The sequence below is a fragment of the Athene noctua genome, chromosome 2 (assembly GCF_965140245.1).
Source record: "Athene noctua chromosome 2, bAthNoc1.hap1.1, whole genome shotgun sequence".
Taxonomy (NCBI): domain Eukaryota; kingdom Metazoa; phylum Chordata; class Aves; order Strigiformes; family Strigidae; genus Athene; species Athene noctua.
The window spans coordinates 157,943,671-157,967,331 of NC_134038.1; the positions used below are offsets into that span (position 1 = coordinate 157,943,671).

Consider the following 23,661-nt stretch of genomic DNA (forward strand, 5'->3'; position numbering starts at 1 on the left):
TTAGAGAGTTTTAGAGCAAAATGCTTTTTCCAGAATGAGTCTGCCTTTGTGGGAGGAAGGAAATGCTTTCTACTAGGGATGAAATCAGATACACTGAGGTGCTTGAGGTTCATCTAGAGTGGCAAAGGTATATACCAGTACTGCAGGTCTGAATTGGGGCATGCTGTGGCACATCAGCTGAAACTGCTGATCTGTTGGTTGTAAAGTGGAAAGGCACACTGAGCTGCTCAGCTCAGATATCCCGGACTCTGCGTGAATATGCAAAGTTGTTACTGAGTTGTGCAAATTGGATTGTATTTGCACCAGCCAAGAGAGGAGGGATGTGGGGATATCTGTGAGGCAGAGCAGCAAGGAGCGACGCGGATGAAATCCCTTACGAAAACCCACAGTCTGTATTCAGTCTAGAGCAGCTCCTTGCCTGCCAGTCCGCATTCCTCTAGAGTCCGTCCTCATTACATCTGAAGACTATTTTATCTGCACTTGAGCTATTATGTGAAAATACTGGTAGCCTATTTGGTCATACAGAAAAACTATTATTGCTGTATCATTTTCCAGCTTTACTGGTGACTCTGCAGACGTTTGCAAAGATGCTACCTTTCTCAGAGAGTTGATGACCCAACTATCTTGACTGTATTAAGTAGCTTCATCTATTGCTTGGTATCCTGAAGGAGCTTGGGCTCCCCTTGTCAGAGCATGACTCCTCTGTGGAGCTGGTGAGCCAGGAATCGTGCCTGGGAGCAGAGCTGCCCGCTCCCACCATTCCTAGGAGCTGTAGAAATTGTTGTCCAGCCATGAAAATGAGGTTTCAGCTTGTGCCCAGTGGCCAGGGTTCTGTACAAGCATGGAGAAAAAGCCAGCACTTTCTTGCTTCAGATCTGCTCTATTTCTTGAGGGCTTCCTTTGCCAGAAATCTGGCTGCCATTCTTTGTTTTGACCTGCTAGTTGCCAGAGGTTTCTGTCCGGAACCTGCTGTCTTTGCCCATCTTTTAGAGAGCTGCTCACCCATCCCTCTGCTTTGTATGCCCACACCCAGAGCCTTGCTGCCTGGGAGGTGTGAGCACTCAGTTCACTAGACTTGTAGGATGGGCATCATGGACACACTTTATTGTGAATTTTCTCAAAAGGCAGCTTCTCTGGTGTGTGACAGACTGCTCTGGCAGTCACCCTCATCCACAGCTGTCTTCCAGCATGTCCCACCCTTCCACCTTTTAAACCACAGCCATGGTGTGCCTCGCACGTGGTCAGTCATGTTTTCCAGGAGCACACAGGGCAAGGATGCCGGGGTATGATTTGTACTTGTGACCTCAGGCTTCACTCGGACTGCAGAGCATCACTCAGGTGAGCTGCCGTCACCTGATGAACCTGCTGCCCAGAGGGGGTGTAGGACCTTCTTGGGTCTCTGCTCCCCACTACCCTGCTGGGGAGCCCAGCCTCTGCATCCCTGGAGCAGGCTGCCCTCCCCCTCGTCCAGCCCAACAAAGGAGCAGGGCTGTGCCCTCACTGCCATCGCTCAGACCCATCTCCCCATGCGGAGCTCCTGGTCCTTGGGACGAGCAGCGCCGTTAGTGTGGACTAGGGAGAAGCTCGCGGGAGGAATCAGAGCACAGGAGGGAGCTGCTAGCGCTTCTTCCCCTCCCCATCCCAGCTCTCTCTGCCCTCCCTGATGGGAAACCAGAGATTGATTTTCTCCGACCCAACAGTATAATCACTAACCCTAATTAGAGATAATTACTGGGACTTGATACACTTATTACTTGCTAGAAGACTAAAGGAGCTGTGCATTGCAGGGCTGAACAGGGAAAAAGGCCTCAGAGAAAGTGAGGAGGAGAGAAGAAAAGAGCAGGGCAGGCAGAATGCTGTGATGATCAGAGCCCAGCCCAGGGATAGTGGAAGTGTCGAGGGAAGCCAGATGGGCACGCAGCTTCGTTGCGTGGGGGCAGCAAGCCAGACCCATCGGCTGCAGTTGTAGTTATAAGCATCCTGCATTTCTGAACAGCTGGCTCTGGGTGTCTTGCACAGGGCACCTGGAAAAATGAAGAGGGTATAATTAGTAGCCACCTGTGAAAATCGCAGTATAAATAACTTGCCCCACATTGCCAGAGAAGACTGGGGTGACAGGGTAGCTGGTACTCATCTGGGTGGACTGAGGACCTTTTCCAGAAAATTGAACTTTCTCTTCCATACAGACCATGCTTGTGCTGCAAGAGAGAGAGGGGCAGGGGAGCAACATGTTAAAGGCACCAAACTCATGCCCTTTCTGCTGTCACCCAGCCTTCCTGCCAGCTCATCCCTTCTGGAGGGCAGGCTGCCTCTCCTGTTTGGAGTCTCCCTTCCTGACTCCTCTGCTACCAGCCCATGGGCTTGGTGGCTGGGGCCTTCATTCTACTGCTGGGCACTGAGATGCCCCAAAGGAAGGTGGAAAAACCCATTGCTAGCAGCCAAGGCACAGAGTCATCCTGGTACAGGCTTGCTCCAGGTGGAGCAGTGCTTGCTCTGTCCCCTCCTGGGGACCGGTGCAGAGCTTCAGGCTGACCCACGGTCTCTCTCGGTATTGTGCACACCAGGTAGTTGTGATGTTGTGTGCCAGGCAGCCTCTGTGGGTCAAGCAAGCAGGGTGTATAAAACACATTAAGAGTGAATAGCTTTAGAAACAGAAGTTATATAAGAAAATATAATACAATTCTAGCATAAGCTGAATGGCCTTTTCAGTTGCTAGTATTCGTGAGCTGCGTGCAAATGTTTTCATCATTCGCTGCAATACTTGCCCAGGTCCGCACTTCTGAAGCAAACCCAGAAAGTTCTGTGTCTGCTTCCTTCCTTCCTGCAATTTTATATCAGATTCTGCTTCCTGCTTCTCACTAAATGCAAACGGTGATTTGTATCGTTGCAACCTGTCACGAGCATCTGTCCCCCACTACTGTCTCGGTGATCTCTTCTGGACTTTTCAGCTGCACAGTATCTTTCCTGGTTTGTATTTTAAACAGTATTGCTTGTACATTTTCTCCAGGTTTCTACAGAGACTGTGACATCTCTGGTTATATTAACAGACCAGAAGAGAGGTCTGAAACAAGGACCATTTTTCCTTCATCCACTCCCCACTGCTCATTCCCAGCACTTCAGTTTGTGTGTCTCAGAAACAGTTCCTGAAGTATTTCATTGTAACATATTGGAGAGTAAATTACGTTATTGTGGTGATAGTCACTGAAGGACTGAGCCAAGTGACACTAAAGCTTCCTCAGACTTTTTGAATCCTACTGGTTCAGAGAAGCAATGCAGCCCCCATGGAGAATGCCATAGTTACCCTCATCGAAGCAGATGGGGAGTATGAATCACAAAACTAAAATTTAGTAGTGGCTTAGGTAAAAGTAACCTTAACTTTGTGGTGGTGTTCAGGCAGAGTAGAATTCAAATCAGAAATAGAGTATTAAACACACACACGCACAGACACACACAAAAATATATATCCGAGCCAATTTCACAAAGCTGAAAGCAATTATGAACCAGATCATTTGGGAGAAAGAACTTAAACAGAAAAAAAAAAAAAGTGAATCATAATTAGGAGTTTTTAAAGAACATTTTACTGAATACCACATAGTTAAAATCAAAAGGAAGTTTGCACTGCTTAAAAATATATTAATCTGGGTTAAGAGGAGACATAAACTATTCAGTGTTTCTCTGTCCAGATAGTGAAGAATGCACAAGAACAAAAGAAAGTGGAGGGGAGCAAGCTGTATTGTGCTGACGTTCTTTGTACATCTGTGTATATATATATATAAAAGCAATAAAATAATGGCAACATAATAAAGTAATCGGTAAGTATTGAGCAGAAGTTGAAAGCTCCAGTGGGCAGGTAGTTGGTAACACCACTTGTGGTCCTGCATGGCCAGCTGGAACCACGAGTGGAGGCTTGCTCTGCCATTGAGCTCTTTGCCAGAGCTCCGCAGACTAACATCCGCCGTGAGTGATTAATTATGAGCAGCCCTCAAAGTGACCCTTTTGGCTTTGTGGGAAGCATTCCAGCTCTTGACGTTCCCAGACTTGCTCTGGTTACAGCTGCACAAAGGGTTTGTTTCACCGTTTTATCTGGGTTCATTGCTTGTGGAGAAGTCGTGCACCTTGTTGCCTGCCCAGCTTATCCACACCACGTTTAGTACCAGTCAGATTTAGGGAAGAAGTTAAATACATTTAGCAAATTAGGCTGTTGATTAAGAACTTTTAGAAACAAAGTCACCGATGAGATAAGAATACCAGCACACCGCAGTTGCTGGGTACAGCTACCCACCACCTTTCTGCATAGGGACATCAGTGCCTCAGCTGATGGGAGGACCGACACTGCCTGTGGCATCTGAGAGCTTCTTAGTTTGTGGACTTCTGCCTGAGTCCGTCATCTCTGCTGCCTTTCTCCTTGAGGGAATCCTCTCTTTCCTTCTCGCTCAGAGCTGCTTTACTTGAATAAAACACCAATCTTGCATCCCGGTTCCTCCTCCAACACAGATCCAGATGTTGAGCTTAAAGCAGCTCCTGTATCCTCCCTGGTGCTTTTTCCTGTTCTGGTATCAGCAACCCAGCGTGGAAATGTAGGGGGGTCTCCTTCACCACCACTCAATGCGTCTTCACTTTACCCTCGTCTTGTGCCCTGTACTTGGTGAGCGTCTGCTGAAGTGGCTGCCTTGTCCACAGCATCTCAATCACTGTATGACAGTATTTTTAGTGTGTGAATCATGAGAATAGTCACTGCTCATATATCTTACCAAGTTCCTAATCTTCAACTTTTACATGTTCTGTGGAGACTCTACATAACATACAAATAAAAGTGATGGATTTAGTGTCTGAAGCTCATTTCCCAGCTCACGTTCCCCCCTCTTGGCTAGTTTCTGGAGCCTGCATTACCATGGTTGCACAAGGGGATAAAGAAAAGTTAACCAGCAGAGTTAAAGACAGTTTTTCAAGTTTATTAGGGACTAATGAATCCTAAACCCAGCATTTGTTCATTACTGTATGGAAATAGTAGAATGGATAATAATAAAAAAAAAGAGAGAGAAGTATTCAGTGAACACTTCTGTTTGGTGTCTGGGAAGAGGCAAGATGATGCATCTTATTGCAGAATGATGAATTCTTCATATTCCAACTGTAATTAGGAAGCATATTAAACAGCAGGTAGGAGATTTAGACGTGTTTGAATCAGCAAGTCTGAATTATTTAATTCAGGAATGCTAGAAGATGTGGCCAAGGTCTTTCTGAAGTGTTGATGGTGACTGTCAGTTTTGGGATGGAGAGGACTTCTAGAGGGCTGAAGTTCATGAATTTCATGTGTCGACAGTATGAGAATGAAGCTGATGGATTGGAAAGGGCTCAGAGAATAGCTGTAAAGACAATGAAATGCTTGCAAAATGCACCTTGTAGTGAAAGATTTGAGGAGATACATTTGTTTAGTGTATCGGAGAAAAGATTAAGAGATTATTTCAACACCATCTGTAAGTACCTATATAGAAATAAAAGTTTGGTAATAGAGGGCTCTTTATCCGATAAAAATATACCAAGATGCAATAATGGGTTGCAGAAGCAAGACAATTCAGACTAGAAATAAGGTGCACATTTCAACAGTGAGGGTAATTAACCACTGGAACTACTTATCAGGAGTTGCTGTGATTTCTCTGTCACTGACAATATTCTAATCAAGATTAGAAGATTTGCTAAAAGATATGTTGTAGTTCAGACAGGAGTAAATTAGTGGAAGACCTGTGGTGTAATTTTATGCTATGCAGAAAATATCAGACAATCAGAGGGCTCCTGGCTGCTTCTGACTCCCTGTCCAGATGTGCTGTTGCTTGTTCTCCCGGAGGATTCACCTCTTCCACACTCACCTCCAGCCGCTATTCCCAGGCGGTGGAGCTGCACGCTGAGTGGACAAGGTGTGCTCCAGCGAGCTGCGTGGGCTCTGTGCGGGCACTTGGTTCGGGCAGAGCTCAGGCTGGAGAAGGACTGAGTATCCGCGGCTGCCTGTGGTTCTCAGCGTGCGCTTGGTGCCTGAGGATTCTGTGGGGCAGCCGTCACTGCAGTACCTGTTCACAGGCTTCTCTGGTTTGCTGGGGTCCTGCTAACTCTGTACATGGAGTCAGCCACCATCTGAACCAGAGATGAGTCTGATGTGTTGGCTTGAGATGCCGTGGATTATCTCATGTGCCCCTGAGTCTTGGTTGGGAAATGGGAGCATAAAATGGTAACTGCTTCCCATCCTGCTGCAGGCAGCTTGGTTTTCAGTCCTCCCAGAAATGTCTGGACTACACAGAGCTGTTTCTCCTGGCAGTTTGTACCAACCATGGATTAGCTTTGGTAGGGTGTTATATAGTCGGTTACCGTGCGCATATGTCCAAAAATGTGCTCTCCAAACGCAGTGCTAAGAGAGGAGGGAGGTTCCCCTGTGTCAGAGCATCTGTGAGGCCCAGTGAAAGGCGATGGCTCCCACCGTGTGCAAGCTGGCAGATCCTGATGGCCTTGCTAAGAAGCAGGGCTGGGAAACCTCGGTCGCCTGCAGTTTGGATCAGTGATTTCACAGACATTCGCTGTTGGCAGAGCTGGGAAGGACATCTGTCTTCCCACAACATGCCTCGTCGTGCTTGTGGGGCTGTATAGGTGCTTGGCGTTGTTGCCATCTCCCAAGGAGAGCTTGGAAGTTGTCTTTCAAATGATGTGTGTCCATCCTGGTGCTTCTGGTTGATAAGAGTTAGCCTATGTTTTTTGGCCTCGTTACTGGTAGGAATTGTCAAAAAGGAAGGAACTGACTATGTCCAGCAAAACAGCATGCAGTGCTTCGTTCAGAAAACCAACCTGACAGAGACTCTCCTGGCTCCAGACCTGCTCTGGGGGTGGGGGCAGCTCTGGGAAAGGCAGCCGCGGGGTGCTCCCAGGACAGCTGCATTCTTGCACACATGGCAGCTGACCGCCCATTGATGGAGAGTGGTGAATTATGTCTTTACCAGCAGGGATTTCACAGGCAGGCAGCTTAACCGGGCTCATTGGCTCTCATCTCCCCTCAAGAACCAGTTGGTTTCTCAGAACTGAGGAGTTTCCCACCAGCTGGAGGTAGGTACTCGTCCAGCCCGCTCCGCACAGCCCCGGCGCGGCATGTCGGAGTCCGAAGCAGCCACGGCTGCCCCGCGCCCACAGCATTTAGGGAGGCTTTGGGACGTGTTCCGGCTGCGGACACCAACAGAGTACTTGAGAGCCAGTACGCTAAGGTGACTTGCAGTAATTGTGATTTTTATTTGGAATAAGTGACGCTCAGTTGACAACAAGTACCTTATAGTTTTGGTTAATGGGTAGTGGTAACCGACAACTCTTGGGGACGTGGTTTGGCAGGTAGTGAATAGCATTAATCTGCAGTGCGCTGTTGGCTGCAGCACAAGAGAAAAGAGGGTTTGCTTCATGCCAGGGTGTCCTGACCCCATCCTGGGGTGACCTCCATCACCATCTTATGCCCTGCAGCTGGCAGTCTCTGCTGCTACATAGTGTGGCAGCGGCATCCCTCTTCCTGTGCCGGAGGAGAGCCTGGCACTTCAGAGAAAAGACCTATGTTCTCCCTGGCCATGAAACAAGGGGGAATTCCCAAACTGTCATCCAGCTTGTGTCTCTTTTAAATTCAGCATACGCCTGTTCACCCAAACAAACCCGGTGTCTTCCACATTGTCAGGGCCCTGTAGCAGCCACCTGTCTGCCCCAGGAGAGCAGTGCTGAGGTGGGGATGGACAGTCGGTCACTCCTCACAAAAACATAACTGTGGACAATCGTCTGTCCATGCCCTTAGCTCTGCAGGGCCTAGGGAAAGTCACAGGGTGCAAATGGTCAGGGATCTATGCCTTCGTGTTTCTGGGAGGCAGAAGAACATGCAGGCAGTCTTAGCTGAGATGAGGTACCCAGCCAGCCTCTCACCTTCTCCAAAGACACCTGCCACCGCTGCCTCAGCCCGTGCTAGTAGCAGCTTTGTACACGGATGAAGAGCATATTGGGATAGTCCAGCTGGAAGATGATGGAATCTGAACTGAAGCCAAGCTGTATCCACAGGATGAGGCCCAGTCTTCTGCTCAAGTAAAAACAATGACCCCATCCATGAGTATTTATGCTGTGCCAGAACAGAGCCCCAGTGAAGGCACTGAGAGTGAAGCTTGCTCCAGACAGTAGCAACTGGTTCGGAAGTCTGCGCCTTTGGTTTTCATGGGAGCTGCAAACTACTCAAAGTGTTTCCTCTGCTCCCAGCTCACTTTGCCATGCATGAATTCTGATCATCACATCCAACCAAGCCATCCTGACTGCAGGAGCATAGTTGGTGTGGAGAAACACAGATAGAGCAGAATTTAGCTGCCATCTGACCGTTCTCCTGTTGGCCACATTTTAATGTTGAATAAATCCAGCAAGAGACAGCTCTTTATTTGAGTGATTACCAGGCAGGGGTCTGAGGGTGTGAAGACATTTTTGTATAGCAGTCTGCTGTGTGCATTAGCCAAAGGAGGATGAGTCCTTGGCACCCTGTCCCCTTTCTCAGGAGAGACGCTGAAGCAGTCTCTCTTTCCTGTCCTGGCCAGACTGCAGACATTCAGCACCCAGGACATGTGCATCAAGGAGATATCGGCCTTCACCGGGAGCTGGTGCAGAAGTGGGTGTCGAGTGCTGATGGTAGGAGGTAGAGCTGATTTGTCATGGCTTCATTTCTTCAGTGCTGGTCAGGTTATTGTATGTTCAAGGAAGAGAAGGAACTAGTCCTTTCCCCAAGATGTCAAGAATGTAGGTATTTCTGTATTACTCCTATTAAAAAAATGTGAGACTTAACATGTCCATACACTTTGTGTTGCTACTCCTGGCAGCCTGCAGTCATTCGGGACTGCAGACTATAGGATGTGGGCAGGTGGGTGAAAAGGATTAGTAGGAATTGGGGTGACCCAGCGCTGAGGGATCTGGTGGAGTTGAGAACAGTCAGTGTGAGGTTAATGGTTGGACTGGATGATCTTCAAGGTCTTTTCCAACCGAGATGATTATGTGATTCTGAATGGAAAGTCACCTTTCTTTTCTGTACATGGAATTAGTTTTTTCTCAAAGTGGTAGGCTGCACATGCAGATCTAGGGGAGGTGTCATACCAGCTCTGTGCAGGAAGTGTGCATGTCTCCCAGTTACACAAGCCATACCTCTTCTTGCACATGTGGGATCACATTTGACTTCCCAGCCTCGGTGTTGGTGTGGTTCGGTTGTGCTGTGGAGAGGCAATAGTGGCAGAACTCCTCCTCCTCCTCCTCTGATGTTCCCAGTAAAGAGCCCCAGCCTAGTGCATCCTTGCCATTAGGGTGCAATCCAAATCCCATGGAAAACAGTACATACTTTCTCAGGATTTTCTCAATCAGACCCATTAGTTCCAGGGTACATGTCTTTGCATTTTGACTAAATAAATTTTGTTGTGGTTTTGTTAGCTTACTTCTCAAAATCATCTAGTCCTGCGTGCCATATTCATCATCAAAATACTGACAGTGCTCCCAACTTAATGTCACCAGGAAATTACACCAGAACCCATGTACTATTTTGCCACACTGCTATTGAAAATACTAAATTTGTCCAAAGATTTGTGCAGAGATCCTCAAGTGATGCTGCAGATGATCTCCTTCCCAACTGATGGTACTCTTTTTTGCTAACTCACCTTTATCCAGTTCCCTGTGCATCCACACCTTAATGAAGAATTTCTGTTTTGCTTTGATTCAGGTGTTTTACTGAAGTGGCCAGGCTGCCACACTTCATGCTTAGAAAGATGACATTCTGGCTTTAGGTCATTTTCCATTTACTGCCATGTCATCAGTTAAACTTTCCTTAAAAAGGCTTCACAAAGCTTTGCCTGCTGGTGAGGTCACACTAACATGTCTCCATGATTCTCTTTTGGGGGGGCATTTTGAGGATGTAGTGATTGGGAGAGCTTTGCTTGAGGGACTGTCAGCAGGGTCAGGGAGAGTTCCGTTCCTGGAGGCTTTGGCTTAGAGAGGCAGTTAGTATTTTATTTACCTTTCACTTTGTTCACCTAATTTAAAGGGAGCATACCCAGCAACTGCCAGTGGTGTCACTTCCAAAGGGATGCAATTCCTGAGATCTCTCACCTTGTTGCGACCCCCTTGCAAATCTCTGGGACAAGCTGTCATCATGCAGCCCAGAGGTCTGTGAGCCAAGCGAGCAGCCAGGCTGCCAGGACCGTTCTCTGCAGCTGGGTGACTCCAGGCAGCTGGTGTCAAGTGCAGGGAGCTCCTGGAGAGGCAGCGAAGGCTGATGAAAGCTGTTCCTGGAAGTTGTAGCAGCACCATTTCGTTTCAAAATGAAATTTCCAAATAGGCACAGCAGCTTTGCAGCTCATACTGCTTGGCAAGGCTGGTGGATTCGGGAGGTGGCAGTCACACATCCCTGGTGCTGGTCAGGGCTGAGGCACTTGGGCGTTTGTGGCAAGGGGTGGAGGTGCAAGGGGCAAATCTGGGCTCCCTGGGACTCTGCAGGACTTTTTCCTCTGCAGCAGGAGCTTGTTCCAGGCACTCCACGCTCCTGCTGTTTGCCTCCCTCTCCTCCACGGCTGTGCTGATGGACACGTATCGTGTGTGCCGCTGGGCTGGGGGCCGGCAGGCACTGCCTGAGCTCTGGGGGCAGCTCATTCCATCCCGTCCCATCTTGTCCCAGCCCACCAGTGCGGTCCCCAGGACCCAGCTCCTCCTGGTCCCAGGAGAGCAGCGTTGTCCCTGCTCCAGTGGCAGCAGGCTCCCTCCCACGAGGAGGCAAGAGGAGATGGATGCGGCAGTCAGGAGCGGAGCGCCAGCTAATTACCCTTCCGAGTGTGTCTTGTAAATTAAGGGCTAATTAGAGGCAAAGTCAGTGTCATGGTTTTACACGTGTTTCTGTGGCGCTGAACGAGGGGAGGGAGGGGGAGCGTGCAGCAGCCGGGCTGGAGGCAGACGAGCCAGCAGCTCTGTTGCTCCTGCCCCACAGGCAGGGCCCCGGCAGCTCAGGGTTGCCCACCATGGCCCTGCGGGCTCTGCATCAGTGCTGCCGGGGCAGGCAGTGTCTGCATGCAAGGCTACGGAGAGCCCCGACGCAGTGCAGCAGAGAAAGGGAGGTTTTTTAGTCCAGGGTGGGTACGTGGGGAAGGGGGGCAGCAGTGAAAGGTACTGGCGGGCGACAGACGTGCCTGGTGCGAGGCTGATGGCCCACCTCACCCCTCCATTCAGCACACACCTTGGATCTGCCTTTTGTAGGGGGGAATTTGGGCTTCTTGAGTTTCAGGCACTCTGCAGCCTCAGGAAACTCTCTGGCAGTAGTGACATTTGAATCCCATTTCTTAGGTTTTCGTGGAAACAGCAGGGACAGAACTGTAACTTTTATGTACAAAATCTGGGGCTCCACCTGGGATAATTTGGGGCTTTACTCTCTGTGGAGGCCGGTTGAGCACTAGAATACATTGCCCAGCAAGGTTGTGCAGTCTCCCTCCTTGGAGATACTCGAAAACCATCCAGACAGCCTGGGGCAAGTGGCTCTGGGTGGCCGTGCTTGAGCAGGGGTTGGACAGGACAAGTTCCTTTCCAACCTCAGCCACGCTGGGATTCTGTGAGACCAGAATGAGATTGGTTTTATGCAGGAAAGACACAGTCTGGTGAGCTGCCCTGGCTGTAGCAGATCCAGCTGGGGACGTGCTCCTGCAAGTGTCCGTCTGCTCTCCAGCCTGTTTTTGTGAAAAGATCCCACTTACATCGCAGTCCCTTAAAACAAGTTGCTGGGTTTTTCTTATCCCAGCTCCTTGCATGGCCACAGGATGGTCGGCTCTGGCAGGGCTGTAGCAAGTGGACAGGTCAGGTTGTGGGTGCACATCTCCTCAGCCAAGAGTGCCGAGGTCAAAGCCATTCAACGGGCTCTGCCCTCATCCCTGGCCAGAAGGGCTGGTGCGGGAGTCCCAGCTCAGCATCTGTGCCTCCGGGCGTGGAAGGAGGAAATGTAGCTTCAGAATAGGGAAAGGGACCCTTTGCTGGCCCCCAAGCTCCCAGAGCACTTGCTCTGCCGTGGCTGGAGCTGAATGCCCTAAGGGAAGGCACAGGAAAGTGCTTGTAGTGGGCAGGTGTAGGGTAATGCCTCTGGGGCAGCATCATCCTCCTTAACAGATTGTCTGCAGCCTTGAACAGCAAGATTTTTGCTCCCTGTCAGAACTGCTCTGTTTACTGTTCTGAAAATTTTGGATATTCTTGTAATCCAGAAACACTTGACCCATTTTGAATCACTGAGCGATCTTGTCTTCTGTGACAGCCTCTAGTCCCAAAACCACACCTTTCTTGGGGGTCCAAGCTCCTGGGCTCAGCTCCAGGGGTTTCCAGCTAGTGGGAAGAGGCATTTCCACCCACGATCCCCGCCTTACAGATGTCTCTTGCCCTGCATGTCCATTTGCCATCCTCCGGGTGATTTTCCGTTCAATCCTCGTGCCTCCAACAGGGTTCTATTTCCTGCTAGGGACCCACAAGGAACGAAGTTAAGGAGTGAGGGTGGGCATGCTGGCTACGGGGTGAGTTAGTGTTTGTCCAGCTGCCTGAGGCTATAGTGAAAATTGTGAGTGGACCATGAACTGCAGCTGCAAAATCTGGCTGGAGGGGGAAGCTCTGTGCCAGGATGTCTAGCTCTGCATCCCAGGGTGCTGTGCTGAAATCCATCATGCTGGGTGTCCCCCGAGAAGTGGTGTGTGCTGGGCAGTGCTCTGTTCTCCACATCTTTGGGGGGTGATGCGCTGGCACCCCTTGGGAGAGGAGAGCCAGACAGAGCCTGTCCTGATACAGAGCATCAGGTACAGGACAGCTTTTCCTTCCTCCACCATGCTTCAGAGCAGCAGTCGGTCCATGCTAAACTCATGTGTCTCTTACAGGTGCTCCCCACTCGACCAGCAGTACCTCCCTGCACTCGGAGCGCTCCATCAGCGGCATCAACCTGGTGGGCTTCAGCTCAAAGCCGGACGGCATGCACCAGCGCTCCTACTCCGTCTCCAGCGCGGACCAGTGGAACGAGGCCGTGGCTATCCCTGGCAGCTGCCCCAACCCCTGTAAGTAGCATTTCTGACCCCGCTCCCCTCAGCTGCAGCAGGTGGGGAGGCTTATCTTGGAGATGGGGCTGTTCTGAGCTCAGCCCCATGGCTGCGAGCCCTGAGTTTGCTCACGGGTGTCTGATACAGCCTCTGGGGCCTTGTTGGGTCTGTGCATCTTTGTGAGGGTCAGCTGGCAGTGTCCAAACCAGGGGGAGAAGCTCTCCTGCCCACCACGGTAAAGCAGTCTCCCTCCAGCCAAGGGATGATGCTGCTCCGCAGCACGCCTGCTCGGACCTCTCTCCACTCTCAGCTCACTGTGCAAGGGGTAACTGCTTTCCCCCATCTCTGCTCCTTGTCAGCACCCCCAGCTCCCAGATTTTGGGGCAGTTAAACGAATAGGAGTAATTCCTGTCTCTGGAGCACACACTGAGCACGGCCCGCCCCCTCCCCCCACGCTCACTCGCTCTCTGTGATGTTTCAGGACAGTTGAGTGAATTAAAATAATTCATACATTTCCCAACGTAGCCACTTTGCCGAATTGGAAAATAAATGCTTTTGTGCTGCATTCATCACTCCTTCGTTCCTGGCTCTGCCGCCGCACTAAAAAAGCAGTTAAATGCACATCAAGAGTGGAGGAGCCATTTCCATGCCTGCTCGCCCCTTGTAGTTCTCATTAGCGCGGCAGCCGCCCCCCCGCTCGGTCCCAGGGGCTTTCGCAGTTTAAAGAGAGCCTCTTTATGATCATTACCGGAGTCCGACTGTGCGGGCGCCATTTGCAGCTGAGGAGGCTCCTCATTTGTAACTGTGAAAAACTATCAATTTCAGCGCGCCTGATGCAGCGGCTCCATCATTGGCCCCATCAGCTCCCTGCTGGAAGCGAATTAATCAGACTGTTACTGCTGATGGGGCAGCGCAGGCGACGGGAGCGGAAGGGCGCAGCTCTGAGCATTAATGTGCCGGCGGCCCCCCTTCCCCTTCGCCTCGGACACAGGGTGCAGCGGGACAGTCTCTGCTTCTGCCAGCGCCGGAGGAAGCGGGGTGCGAGGGCGGGGGAACCGCCGCTCCACGCGCTGCTTTGGACACGGGGGCGTCTGCTGGGGGAGAGGGGAGCCCCCACTGCAGGCAGCACCTCGCCCTGCCCGCAGGAGATATGGGTGCAGGCAGCAGGAGCCGAGCATGCCAGCTGCCCAGCATGACCTTGTGCTGAATTTTACCTCTGTGCTGGCTGAATTTTGCAGTGCGGCCTTTCTGGTCAGCAGGTGTCTGCCTGGATGGTCTCCGTCCTCAGGAACCATCGTGGCAAGTCTCGTCCTCCTCCCAGCAGCGCTGCTGCAGAGCCCAGGGCCTGGTGTGGCCACGCTGTGTGTTCTGCCCACCCCAGCTCTGGCCTGAGTGTTGCACCAGAACAAGCAGTTACCTCTTGATGGAACATAACCCGGAGGCTGACAGAAAACGAGAGCAGAGATGCTGCTGCTTCTCCCCGGGATGTGGAGGGATGAGATGTTGGCTCGGTGCTAATTGTGTGTCTCGAGCTGCTTATCTGCTCTCAGATCCCACTGCACCCGAGCCCTGTGGGTCAGCCCTGCCTTGCCCTGTCCTGTGTTAGTGGTGGTCCACAGACACGTCACTTGGCCAGCTATGGCTAAAGGTGACTGGCTCAGCTGCTCTGGGGACCTCCTGGAGCAGCCTCACAGTCCATCACTGCTGTGCTGGCAGGGAAAGCAGCTATTTCATACCTCTCAGCATCTTGTCTGCCGTCCAGAGAACCACGCAGGGCTGTCAGGGAAGGGCTGGCACAGGCCAAGCTCCTGGAGCAAAGCTCTGGCCCTAGGGAGGTGGCGAGCAGCTCCCAGGGCTCCCATCCCCATGGGCTGGAGCAGCCCTGGGCTGCGCACATGCCGGGCTGCCGGCAGAAGTAGCAGGTTCTCAGTGTCACAAAGGAGATGGCTCTTTGGAGGAGAGCAGGCGTCCCAAGCCAAGCAGCACAGCTGCCCCTCCGCTGCGGGGCTGAGCTGAGCCAAAGTCGGTGTGCCGTGTGCCCGCACCTGAACCCCAGCTGTGCCGCCACCTCTGGGGAGCCAGGGTCTGAGTTCCGTGCTCTGTTCCCCGCTCTGAATGGCAGGGCCAGGGGAGGAATATTTCTCTGCTCAGAACAGACTTGCAGACGTGAACAGAGGGTGCAGGCTGACCTCCTGGCTCCTGGGGATGGGCCGCCTCCTCCAGTTGTGCCCCAGAGAGCACATGGAAGAGGGGCGGGACAGCTCTTGTCAATGTGCTTTGGCACATTTTTTGTTTGTCCTTTATGGAAGGATGTCTGCGGCCCACCCAGGGGCTGCCCCTAGGTTTGGAGGGAGGAACCAGGAGGTCCCACGCGTTCCCACAGTGAGGTGGGGATCTGGAAGTCCTTGGGTGGGTCAGAGAAGCTCCCTTCTGTCCTGCTGGGGAAAGAGGGAGAGCAAGCAATACCTGATCTTGTGGAGGGAGTGTGTTTCACATTCTGCCCCCACCCCATTGCAGTTCCATCCCACCAGGGGCCCTGGAAGCCCCCAGCTCTGTGGCTTTAGCTGCTGTGCAGCAAGAGGAGCAGGAATTTGGGTGATCTCCGTGGAGCAGAGGCTCACCGCTCACCACTGCGGGCTCGCCGCAGCCCGCGGGCGCGTTGGCGGGAGCTGCAGAAATGCACGAAGCCTCATGCTGAGCCTGGAGGGGGGCAGGATGCTGGTGGTGCGTGGTTTGGCCCGGGAGGCATCCTGGTGAGCAGGTGGGCAGCAGAGGTAGGCTGGATGCACCATGTGTAGCCTCAGATGAGAAAGTTCAGGTCCCCTGCGACATCCAGGCTGGGAGATGAAGGTGCCTCACACCTGCTCTAAGTGCAGTCCTGAACAGTATCAGTAATTTATATTTATAAAACTTGAGTCTGATTTTATTAATTTATCTCTCTTAATTGTCAAGGGTGAACTATTTCCCTGTGGATAAATAGCAGCAGAAACACCCTACTTGTGTGTGTCAAACGTAGTAGAAACCAGAGGTGGAAGAGCTCTGATTGCCGCATCCTCTCCCAGCCTGGCGAGGGGGATGCTGGCTGTGCACCGGACCTCTCCATCCCTCTGTTGGATGTTTGTCTTGCCACACAGGGCCAGCCCAAGCCCTCAGAGCCCGTCTGACCGAACCAGGCTGAAATGGGAGAGCAGAGTCTTGGCTTGGTGCAGAAGAAGGGCCTGCCAAGTCCCAGGCAGTCCCCACTGCTGAAGGGTGCTGCCCTTGTTAAAACATCGTGATTGCTTGCTTAATTTCAGGTGCCATGAAACATGGAAATTGGAGGTTAGGGCTTGATGGGAGACACTGGGTTGTTGCAAAGAGGACGACAAGCTGCCCAGGACAGAAGCGGGCTGGGAGTGGAGCTGCCATACGTGCCCTGTGGGTGGGTGGACACTGGAGAGGCAGGAGTGTATTTCGGAGAGGGTTAACAGTGCAGCGAGGGCTCCTGCGCCTCGTTGCCTTCCCCGGAGTCTGCATTTTTATGCTGATTGGAAGCCTGCGCTGTGTGTGCTGCTGAAATTGAATGTCAGGCTTTTGATTTTGTTGCTGGTCTCTAATGAAATTTGACATTTAATGGTGAGTGCAGCGGCAGCGTGTGTGTGTGTGATCGGAGCTTGATTAGCGCGCTCTAATTGACAGTAATTAGGCAGCTCCCTGATTGTTTCTAATTCTGCTATTAATTGTAAGGAACAGTATGATTGAGGATAAATTTGGTGCGTTGCTGCTGGGGATGCAGCTTCTTCAGCTCCGTATCGGAAGCCTATTGAGACCATCATGCTTAGGTTCCTAAGTGTGGCAACCCCAGTCACCTCGTCTGGCAGAGCGGTGCCGGGGGGGATCGATACTTCTGCAGTGGTACTGCAGATCCCAGGACCTGGCTCTGCACCTTGGGGGGCCGAGAGGCACCTCCTGGGACCGTCCCTTCCCAAAACGCACACCTTGCCCTGTGAGGGCACCGCCGCAGAGCAGTACACACAGAGATGTGTGCTGAGGGGTCGGTGCATCAGGCTGCCCCCAGTGATGCCACTGCGCTTGTCCCAGCTACGCAGATGCCAGCGCTGTCTCTGTGTGATCATCCCGGATGAATTCCAGCGCAGAGTGTGTCCAGCCTGACCCTGCCCAAGGAGCCTTTCAGCCCTGAGCCACAGCGGGCGTTGGAGCTTCCCCATGCATGGGGCTGAGCGCAGGTGCTGTCCCGTCTCCTGGGGCCATGCGTTTTGAGCCAGGCGGAGCACCAGGGCCGTCTCCAGGGCACTTGGTTGTCTCTTTCTAGAGCAGACTGTCACTGTCTTGCTGTACATTACTTTCTTTATCTTTGTTCCCAGCTAACGGTACTGCCGATTCTCTCAGCTCCAGCCCGAACATTTCCAGTGCTGCCAGCCCGAAGCTGGAGCCGCCTCCGTCGCCACATGCGAACAGAAAGAAGCATCGCAGGAAAAAGAGCACAGGGACGACTCGGCCTGACGGCCCCAGCACAGCAGCAGAAGGTAGGAAACGTTTCTGCCTGGGGGGCAGCTCTGCCAGTTCACGGCATGGGGCAGCCAGGAGCCCTGCCATGGGGCTTGGAGTGCTCCTCGTCTGAGCCAGGTTGTGCTTGGGTGGAAAGGAGCAACCAGCTCCTCTTGATCTGCCCTTGATTCCTCACCTGCAGTGGAAGCAGGGCTGCCATCACGCCCGTGACTGCACGTACTATTAGTGGTAATAATTATGAACTGTATTAGCAGAGCTGAGAGCACACCACATAGTTAAGGCATGCTTAACTATGCTTAAGGTGTGCAGACACTTTCTACCACAAGAAATAACCTATTTCTGTTGTCTTGTAAATCTGAAAAACTTCCATCATTTAAAAGACCTGTGCTGGCCATCTGCCTCAAGCTGAGGGTCCTTTGGAAAAGTTTATCTACTTCAGGAAACCAGTTGAAGACATATACATTGCTTTGCTTATGCTATGTTGAGAAATCTGGGTGTGTCTGCGGTTTCTGAAGAGGGACCCAAAGCTTGACAGGGAGCCGCAAGGCATAGGGAGCTGCATTTTGCTGTGAAAAGCCATCCAGATTTGTCCAGGTAGAGATTATCTTGGCAACCACATTCTCCAGAGCCTGGATCATGGTTAGTTTCTGTGGAAGAAGTGATCCTCAGTCTTTAAGATTTGACTTTATCCTAGGTCATCCTGTCCCACGGAACTCAATAAGCTTTTGTAGTAAACCAAAATAAAGATTTACTTCAGATGTCTGAAGGCAGGGGGAGAGGGGTTAAGTACAAGTGTTCGAAAGTAATGGCTACTGTAAACCAAACCAGAACGTTTTAGGCTGTACCAGAACGTTTTAGGCTGTACCTAAAGCATGTTGCAACTGTCCTGGCGTCTTTCTCCAAATCACAGATCAGCCTGTAGACCTGCAGCCCAGGTTTCCCATGGCAGAACAACTCTTTGTGAGTTCTCGCTCTTAGAAACATTATGGTGATGATCTGCAGAGGAGTGTGGCAGTTCTGTTGTTCAGTCTTTTCTGTTGTAGTTATCTTCAGCTGAAAACCACTGTGTTTAGGAAAGAATTCCCCTTTGCAGTGGGTGATTTAGGCATCTTGAGCATCATTTGCGGCTATAATACACACTGGATGTCTCATGGAAACCAAGAAGTATTATCTGTGTTTACATTTTGTTAAGCAACTGCTGTGTTCTTAGCGATGTGTGTATGTTGACTCTTCAGACACGTTTCTTCCCTGCACATCAGGTCTCAGTTTGCAGTTCTCAATCCAGTGCTTCAGGAAAATAGAGACAAGTATTCTTTATATGTTTGAAAAGTGGGATACCAAAGAGTAGAACGATTTTGCACCTACATGTGTGACTAAGAAAGCGCGTGCTAAAGTGATGTGTCCCATCCTGTAAATAATACTCCAAGAGAGTAAAGAAAGTCTCAAAACTGACGTGGTTCTGATGAACGTATTTATGATGTGGACATGAAGGTCCACATGATTCTTACCAGAATCAAGACTGAGAAGCGAAGGACTGATGTTTTCAGTACTTAGAGAGAAAAACATCTGGTCCTGCAAGGCTGTTCAACATAGCTGATGGGGATGTGAGAAGGTACAGGGGCTCAAGTTACACAAAACTGAACACAATTTCTTAGCCAAAAAGGCAACCAAATATGGGAATACTTTTATGAAGTAGTAACGTGATCTAACCACTGCTCAAAGTCTTAAAATCAAATGAGTTACTTTTCCACAAGACATGTGTGATCCGGCCCGTGGCAGAATTCCCTGCCCTCTGCATCCATGTGGGGAGACCAGGTGACTGTCACCCTCCTCCTTGGATGCCCAGTCCATGAATATTCAAGCCGTCCCAGTTTTTCTCTCATTTCTTAGTGAGTTTTTTCAGACACATGCTCACTGTTGCTGTCCTGCCCTGTTTGGCAGGATCCTTGGAAGGTGGAGTGACCGAAGCTGCACACAGTGACGACGTGGTACCTTGTCATGTGTATGAGGGCATTTTCTGTTACTCCCTGCCCTGGTCCTTGACCATGGTGATGTGCTGGGCAGAGGTCTTCTGCTGTCTGCAGTGATATCTGGGTCCTGTCTTGGGTTCATACAGTTAATTTAGAGCCCTGTCAGGTGGTGGAGTAATGTAATTTTTTCCTACAATGTGCATTACTTCGCATTTATCAACATGTTACTTCATTTGCCAGTGAAGTGTCAGCTACCAAACTTCATTTGTCACTGCACAGACCTTGCACACAGTTGCTGCTCCTGCTGCCGGAAGCCTCTGGCACCAGAACCAGGAGCAGGAAAAAATACCTCTGCGGTGATCCGCAGAACTGCCAGTGCTGGGAGACATGCGGGTGTGGATCACCCGGTGCAGCAGCAGGAGGGGAGCGGCGCGGACACCCTGCAAGGGGTTAGGAGAGCGCGGCAGAGCCAGGAGAGGCATGGCAGGGCGGAGGGGGCATCTGTAAATCACATGAGCAAGCTGACCCCCTTGTCTCCAGCTCGAACCCCATCTTTCCAAGTCCCCGTGGCCTTCGTCAGTTGGGCAGTCAGTGCCATATCCACTTGGTGCTGTTGTCGGGCAGAGGTGGCCAGAGCCTGCTGCTCCCAGGCTTGCACTGGGTCAGAGTGGTGCCACCCAGTGTCTTCCCCATGGGGTATTGTATAATGGGTTTTCTGGCTGTTTGCTTGGCTTTTCAAAAACTGTATGTATTTTTTATGTCTTCTACTGTATTAGAAAACTGATCCAATTGCAAAATGGTGTCCAATGGCAAAGTCTGGGTGAGTTTGGCCATCCTCATGCGTCACCATGCTGTGTGTCTGCACTTGGAGCTTCGCAGCTTGGTCCCGCTGCAGTCAGTCCCATGTTCTGACAGCAAAGAGCAGTACACCCCATTTTGGGGAGAGGGGGTGATCTCAGTCTAGAAAGGGTCCTTGTACAGCCCTGTGCTCAGTACAGATTGCAGAGCTGAATCATGCTCTCCTTTTCAGATGGATGATCCCCTGTCTACCGTATGTCTGATGGAAGATAGGAAAAAACCCCAACCCTTGTGGGTAAAACAAAAGCAGTTTTAATGTAAGCAAAACAAAGCAAAAGTCCTCACACAAGGAAGCAAAACGAAAACAGATTTACTCTCTACTTCCCATTAATTCCCAGGCGCTGTCGGGCCTTCTCAGGCAGCAGGGCTCCGATACGTGTAGTGGTTGCCTCAGAGGACCAAGGGTGATCCCCACCCCATTTTCCTCCTTTCTCCCAGCTTTATACTGAGCAGACGTCCTATGGTCTGGAATATCCCTGGGGTCAGTTGGGGTCAGCTGCCCTGGTTGCGTCCCCTCCCAAGATCTTGCCCACCCCGTCCCACTGCAGGGGGAAAATGTCAGAAAGTTCCTTGGTGCTGTGTAAGCACTGCTCAGCAGCAGCCACAACACCAGGGTGCTGCCAACACCCTGCCAGCTCCCAGCATAAAACACAGCACCGTGGGGGCTGCTATAGGGGAACAACAATTCTGGCTCAGCCAGACCCAGTACATTGCTTTTGCATAGTCAGTGTGGTGAAAGCGTGAAAATCGCTGTAGAGAGAGCTGGGCTGCCATGCTCTGCGGTAGAGCTGCCATCCCTTGTGGTGCTCAACCTGCTGTGGGGGCTACACTGTTATGGGAGGAGTGTGGGGGACAGCCCAGTGTCCGGTTCTGCTCTCCACAAGCTCACCCACTGTGGGGAGCACCACTGCTGGGTTTCCCCAGATCCTCCTGCCAGGAGCGTCTCTCCCAGGCGTGAGCAGCAGCGGGGGAGTGCAGAGGAACAGACGACTTGGGCTGAGGCCAGGCTGCTTCGGCTGCGCCCAGCCCGACGCCTGCGTGTGCAGGGCACGAGCGTCTCAGGTTATAGCATCCTGGGAAAGTTGGTGAGGTCTGGGGATAAATTGCCATCAGTTTATCTCATTTAGGAGGTAATCAGAGCCAGGGACGTGCGGAGCAATTGAATCTTAGTTGTTCTGAAGTATCATAAATCAAACGAGCTGTTGCTTTTTTACATGGTCGCATGTTAAAGAGAGCGCAGTGTCAGGTTGCTAGGGAGCATCAGCAAACTATGGCAAGCGTGGTATTGGGCTGCCGGGGCTGTCACCAAACCAGAGAGTACGGCTCACGCTGTCAGGGAGCACCCACAGGCGGGCAAACGTGGTGTCAGGCTGTCAGGGGATGTCGCAGCAGCCCAGGGAAGAACTCGTCACCACAGCGGGCTTGCAGGGACCATCGGGAAAGTCGGTCCAGCCAAGCGCTGCAACCAGGAGTGCCCGGTCCTGCCCCAGCCAAGCCCAGAGCCCCCGCTGCAGCCATGTCTCCGCCGTGCCCAGGACCTCTGGCTCCCGTTTCGGGCAGCTGGGAGGGCCCCGGGGATCCACGAGGCGTGTCTGACAGCAGGAGCACCTTCGCGACGCTCCCTACCCCAGCATCCCCATGGCTGCCAGAGCTCCAGGGATAATGAACTTCTCATGTGCTTAAAGAGTGATGCAGGGTGCATGGCGAGAAGCTGACAGCCCCTTAATGTGCTTCTCAGTGGCGGCCAAACGACGCGGTTTTGTCTTTGTTTTTTAGTTTTAAAACCCACGGGAAATTGATGGCCAGTAAAGAGTTGTGTTGGGGCGATGTGCGTGATTAATACCAACTGTCAGGGGCTGTCGGAGGCCGATCTCAGTGAGCTGGGAGTGCAGGGCTGAGCTGCGCTTACCAGATTGCTGGGGATTCCAGCTGCTATTGCTCAGCTCCCGCCTGCCCCACGCAGCTTGTGTCACCCGTGCGCTCCCTTCCGCCAAGCCTCTTAATTCAGTGCTAACAAGTCACTCTTGCTCATTACAGACCCCGTGAGCTCCCTGCGGCATCCTGGCAGGAGGAGAGCAGCCTGTGCCTGGGCATCGCCACGCCACGGCTGATCCCCCCTCTCCATCAGCTCCACACCCTCCTTATTCCGTGCTTCCTGGGGGGACCTTGCCCAGCTCCCATGTTGCCCCTCTGAGAGATCCTCATGTGCATACCCGTACCCCCCACCGGTGCGGTCAGAGCCCGTGCCCTCCTCCCTGTGCCCACAGCACACTCCACATGGCCCTTCCACTGACTCCCAGCCCCACTGTGCCCCAAATGGCACCCACCCCACCCCCATATACACAGAAATGATGCTCTCGGTTCCTTCCTCCGCCTGTCACAGCGCAGCCCGCGGTGTCCCTCAGGAGCAATACCTCATCCTGACACACAACCACCTTTGCTGTCCCTCCCCACATGTGCACACACACATTTGGTACCCCACAGCGTGCCCTGAGTTTGCCCATCTCTGCTGCCCCCCCCCTGCCAGGCCCAGAGTGCCCCCGTGGGCGCAGCATGGGGCGGGGGGGGAATATGCCAGCTCAGCTTGGGATGCGCTGGGGGCACCGGGACAGAAGGCGCTGTGGGGTCTCCATAGCAATGTTCTTGCTGCGGCTCTCCTGGCGGCTTGTCGCTGTGGAGGGGGCCTGTCCCCGTTGCACTAATACAGGTTAGGAATATTGGGTTTAATGATCTGCAAAATGAGGAGGCAGCGAGCTGACATTTACGAATGGTGCTGCATCCTTCTCTTCCCAGACGCCTGCTAATTTGTTGATATCCCAAACACCTCGTAATGATGTGGTACAGTGGCAGCTTGCAAACAAGCATCCCGAGTCTGGGGGGCCTGCTGGCTGTCCAGGCTCCTGGACACTCTTCATGGACTTGTCAGCAAGAGAGCGGAGCTGTGGGCCAGGGACTCCCTGCACCAAAGGCAGGACCAGCCCTTTGGTTCCTGCCATGCGCCCCACATGCTGGAAGCGTCCCCCCGCTTCCTCCCTGAGTGGCCAGCCACTTGCCCGGGCACCAAGAGGCACCTCTGCTACATCAGCTCAGAGTGGGAGAAAGGACGGGAGCAGGGGAAGGGCAGTGTGAAGGGGGAGACTGGTGTGACTGGGAACTGGGGGAGAGTGGAGGTGAAAGAGGACACCTCTGCTTCAGCAGGAGCTCTGCTCATTTTGCTGATGTTGAGCAGGATCCTGCTCCTCCTCCCCGTTAGGTGT

General features: G+C 52.1%; 1 protein-coding gene across 6 annotated transcripts in view; it reads left to right on the forward strand.

Moving 5' to 3' along the window:
* AGAP3 (ArfGAP with GTPase domain, ankyrin repeat and PH domain 3) overlaps positions 1-23,661 on the forward strand; it is a 147,226-nt gene that overhangs the window by 112,610 nt on the left and 10,955 nt on the right. For 3 of the 6 annotated variants that reach the window (XM_074900850.1, XM_074900852.1, XM_074900848.1), the window contains 2 exons: positions 12,912-13,085; positions 17,432-17,593. The exons of 1 other annotated variant lie outside the window; for it this stretch is intronic. In XM_074900850.1, coding sequence (XP_074756951.1) covers positions 12,912-13,085; positions 17,432-17,593 — 336 coding nt within the window. Of the gene's footprint in view, positions 1-3,830; positions 3,851-12,911; positions 13,086-17,431; positions 17,594-23,661 lie in introns of all 6 variants that reach the window. 2 more of the 6 variants (XM_074900851.1, XM_074900853.1) reach the window with 2 other exon arrangements.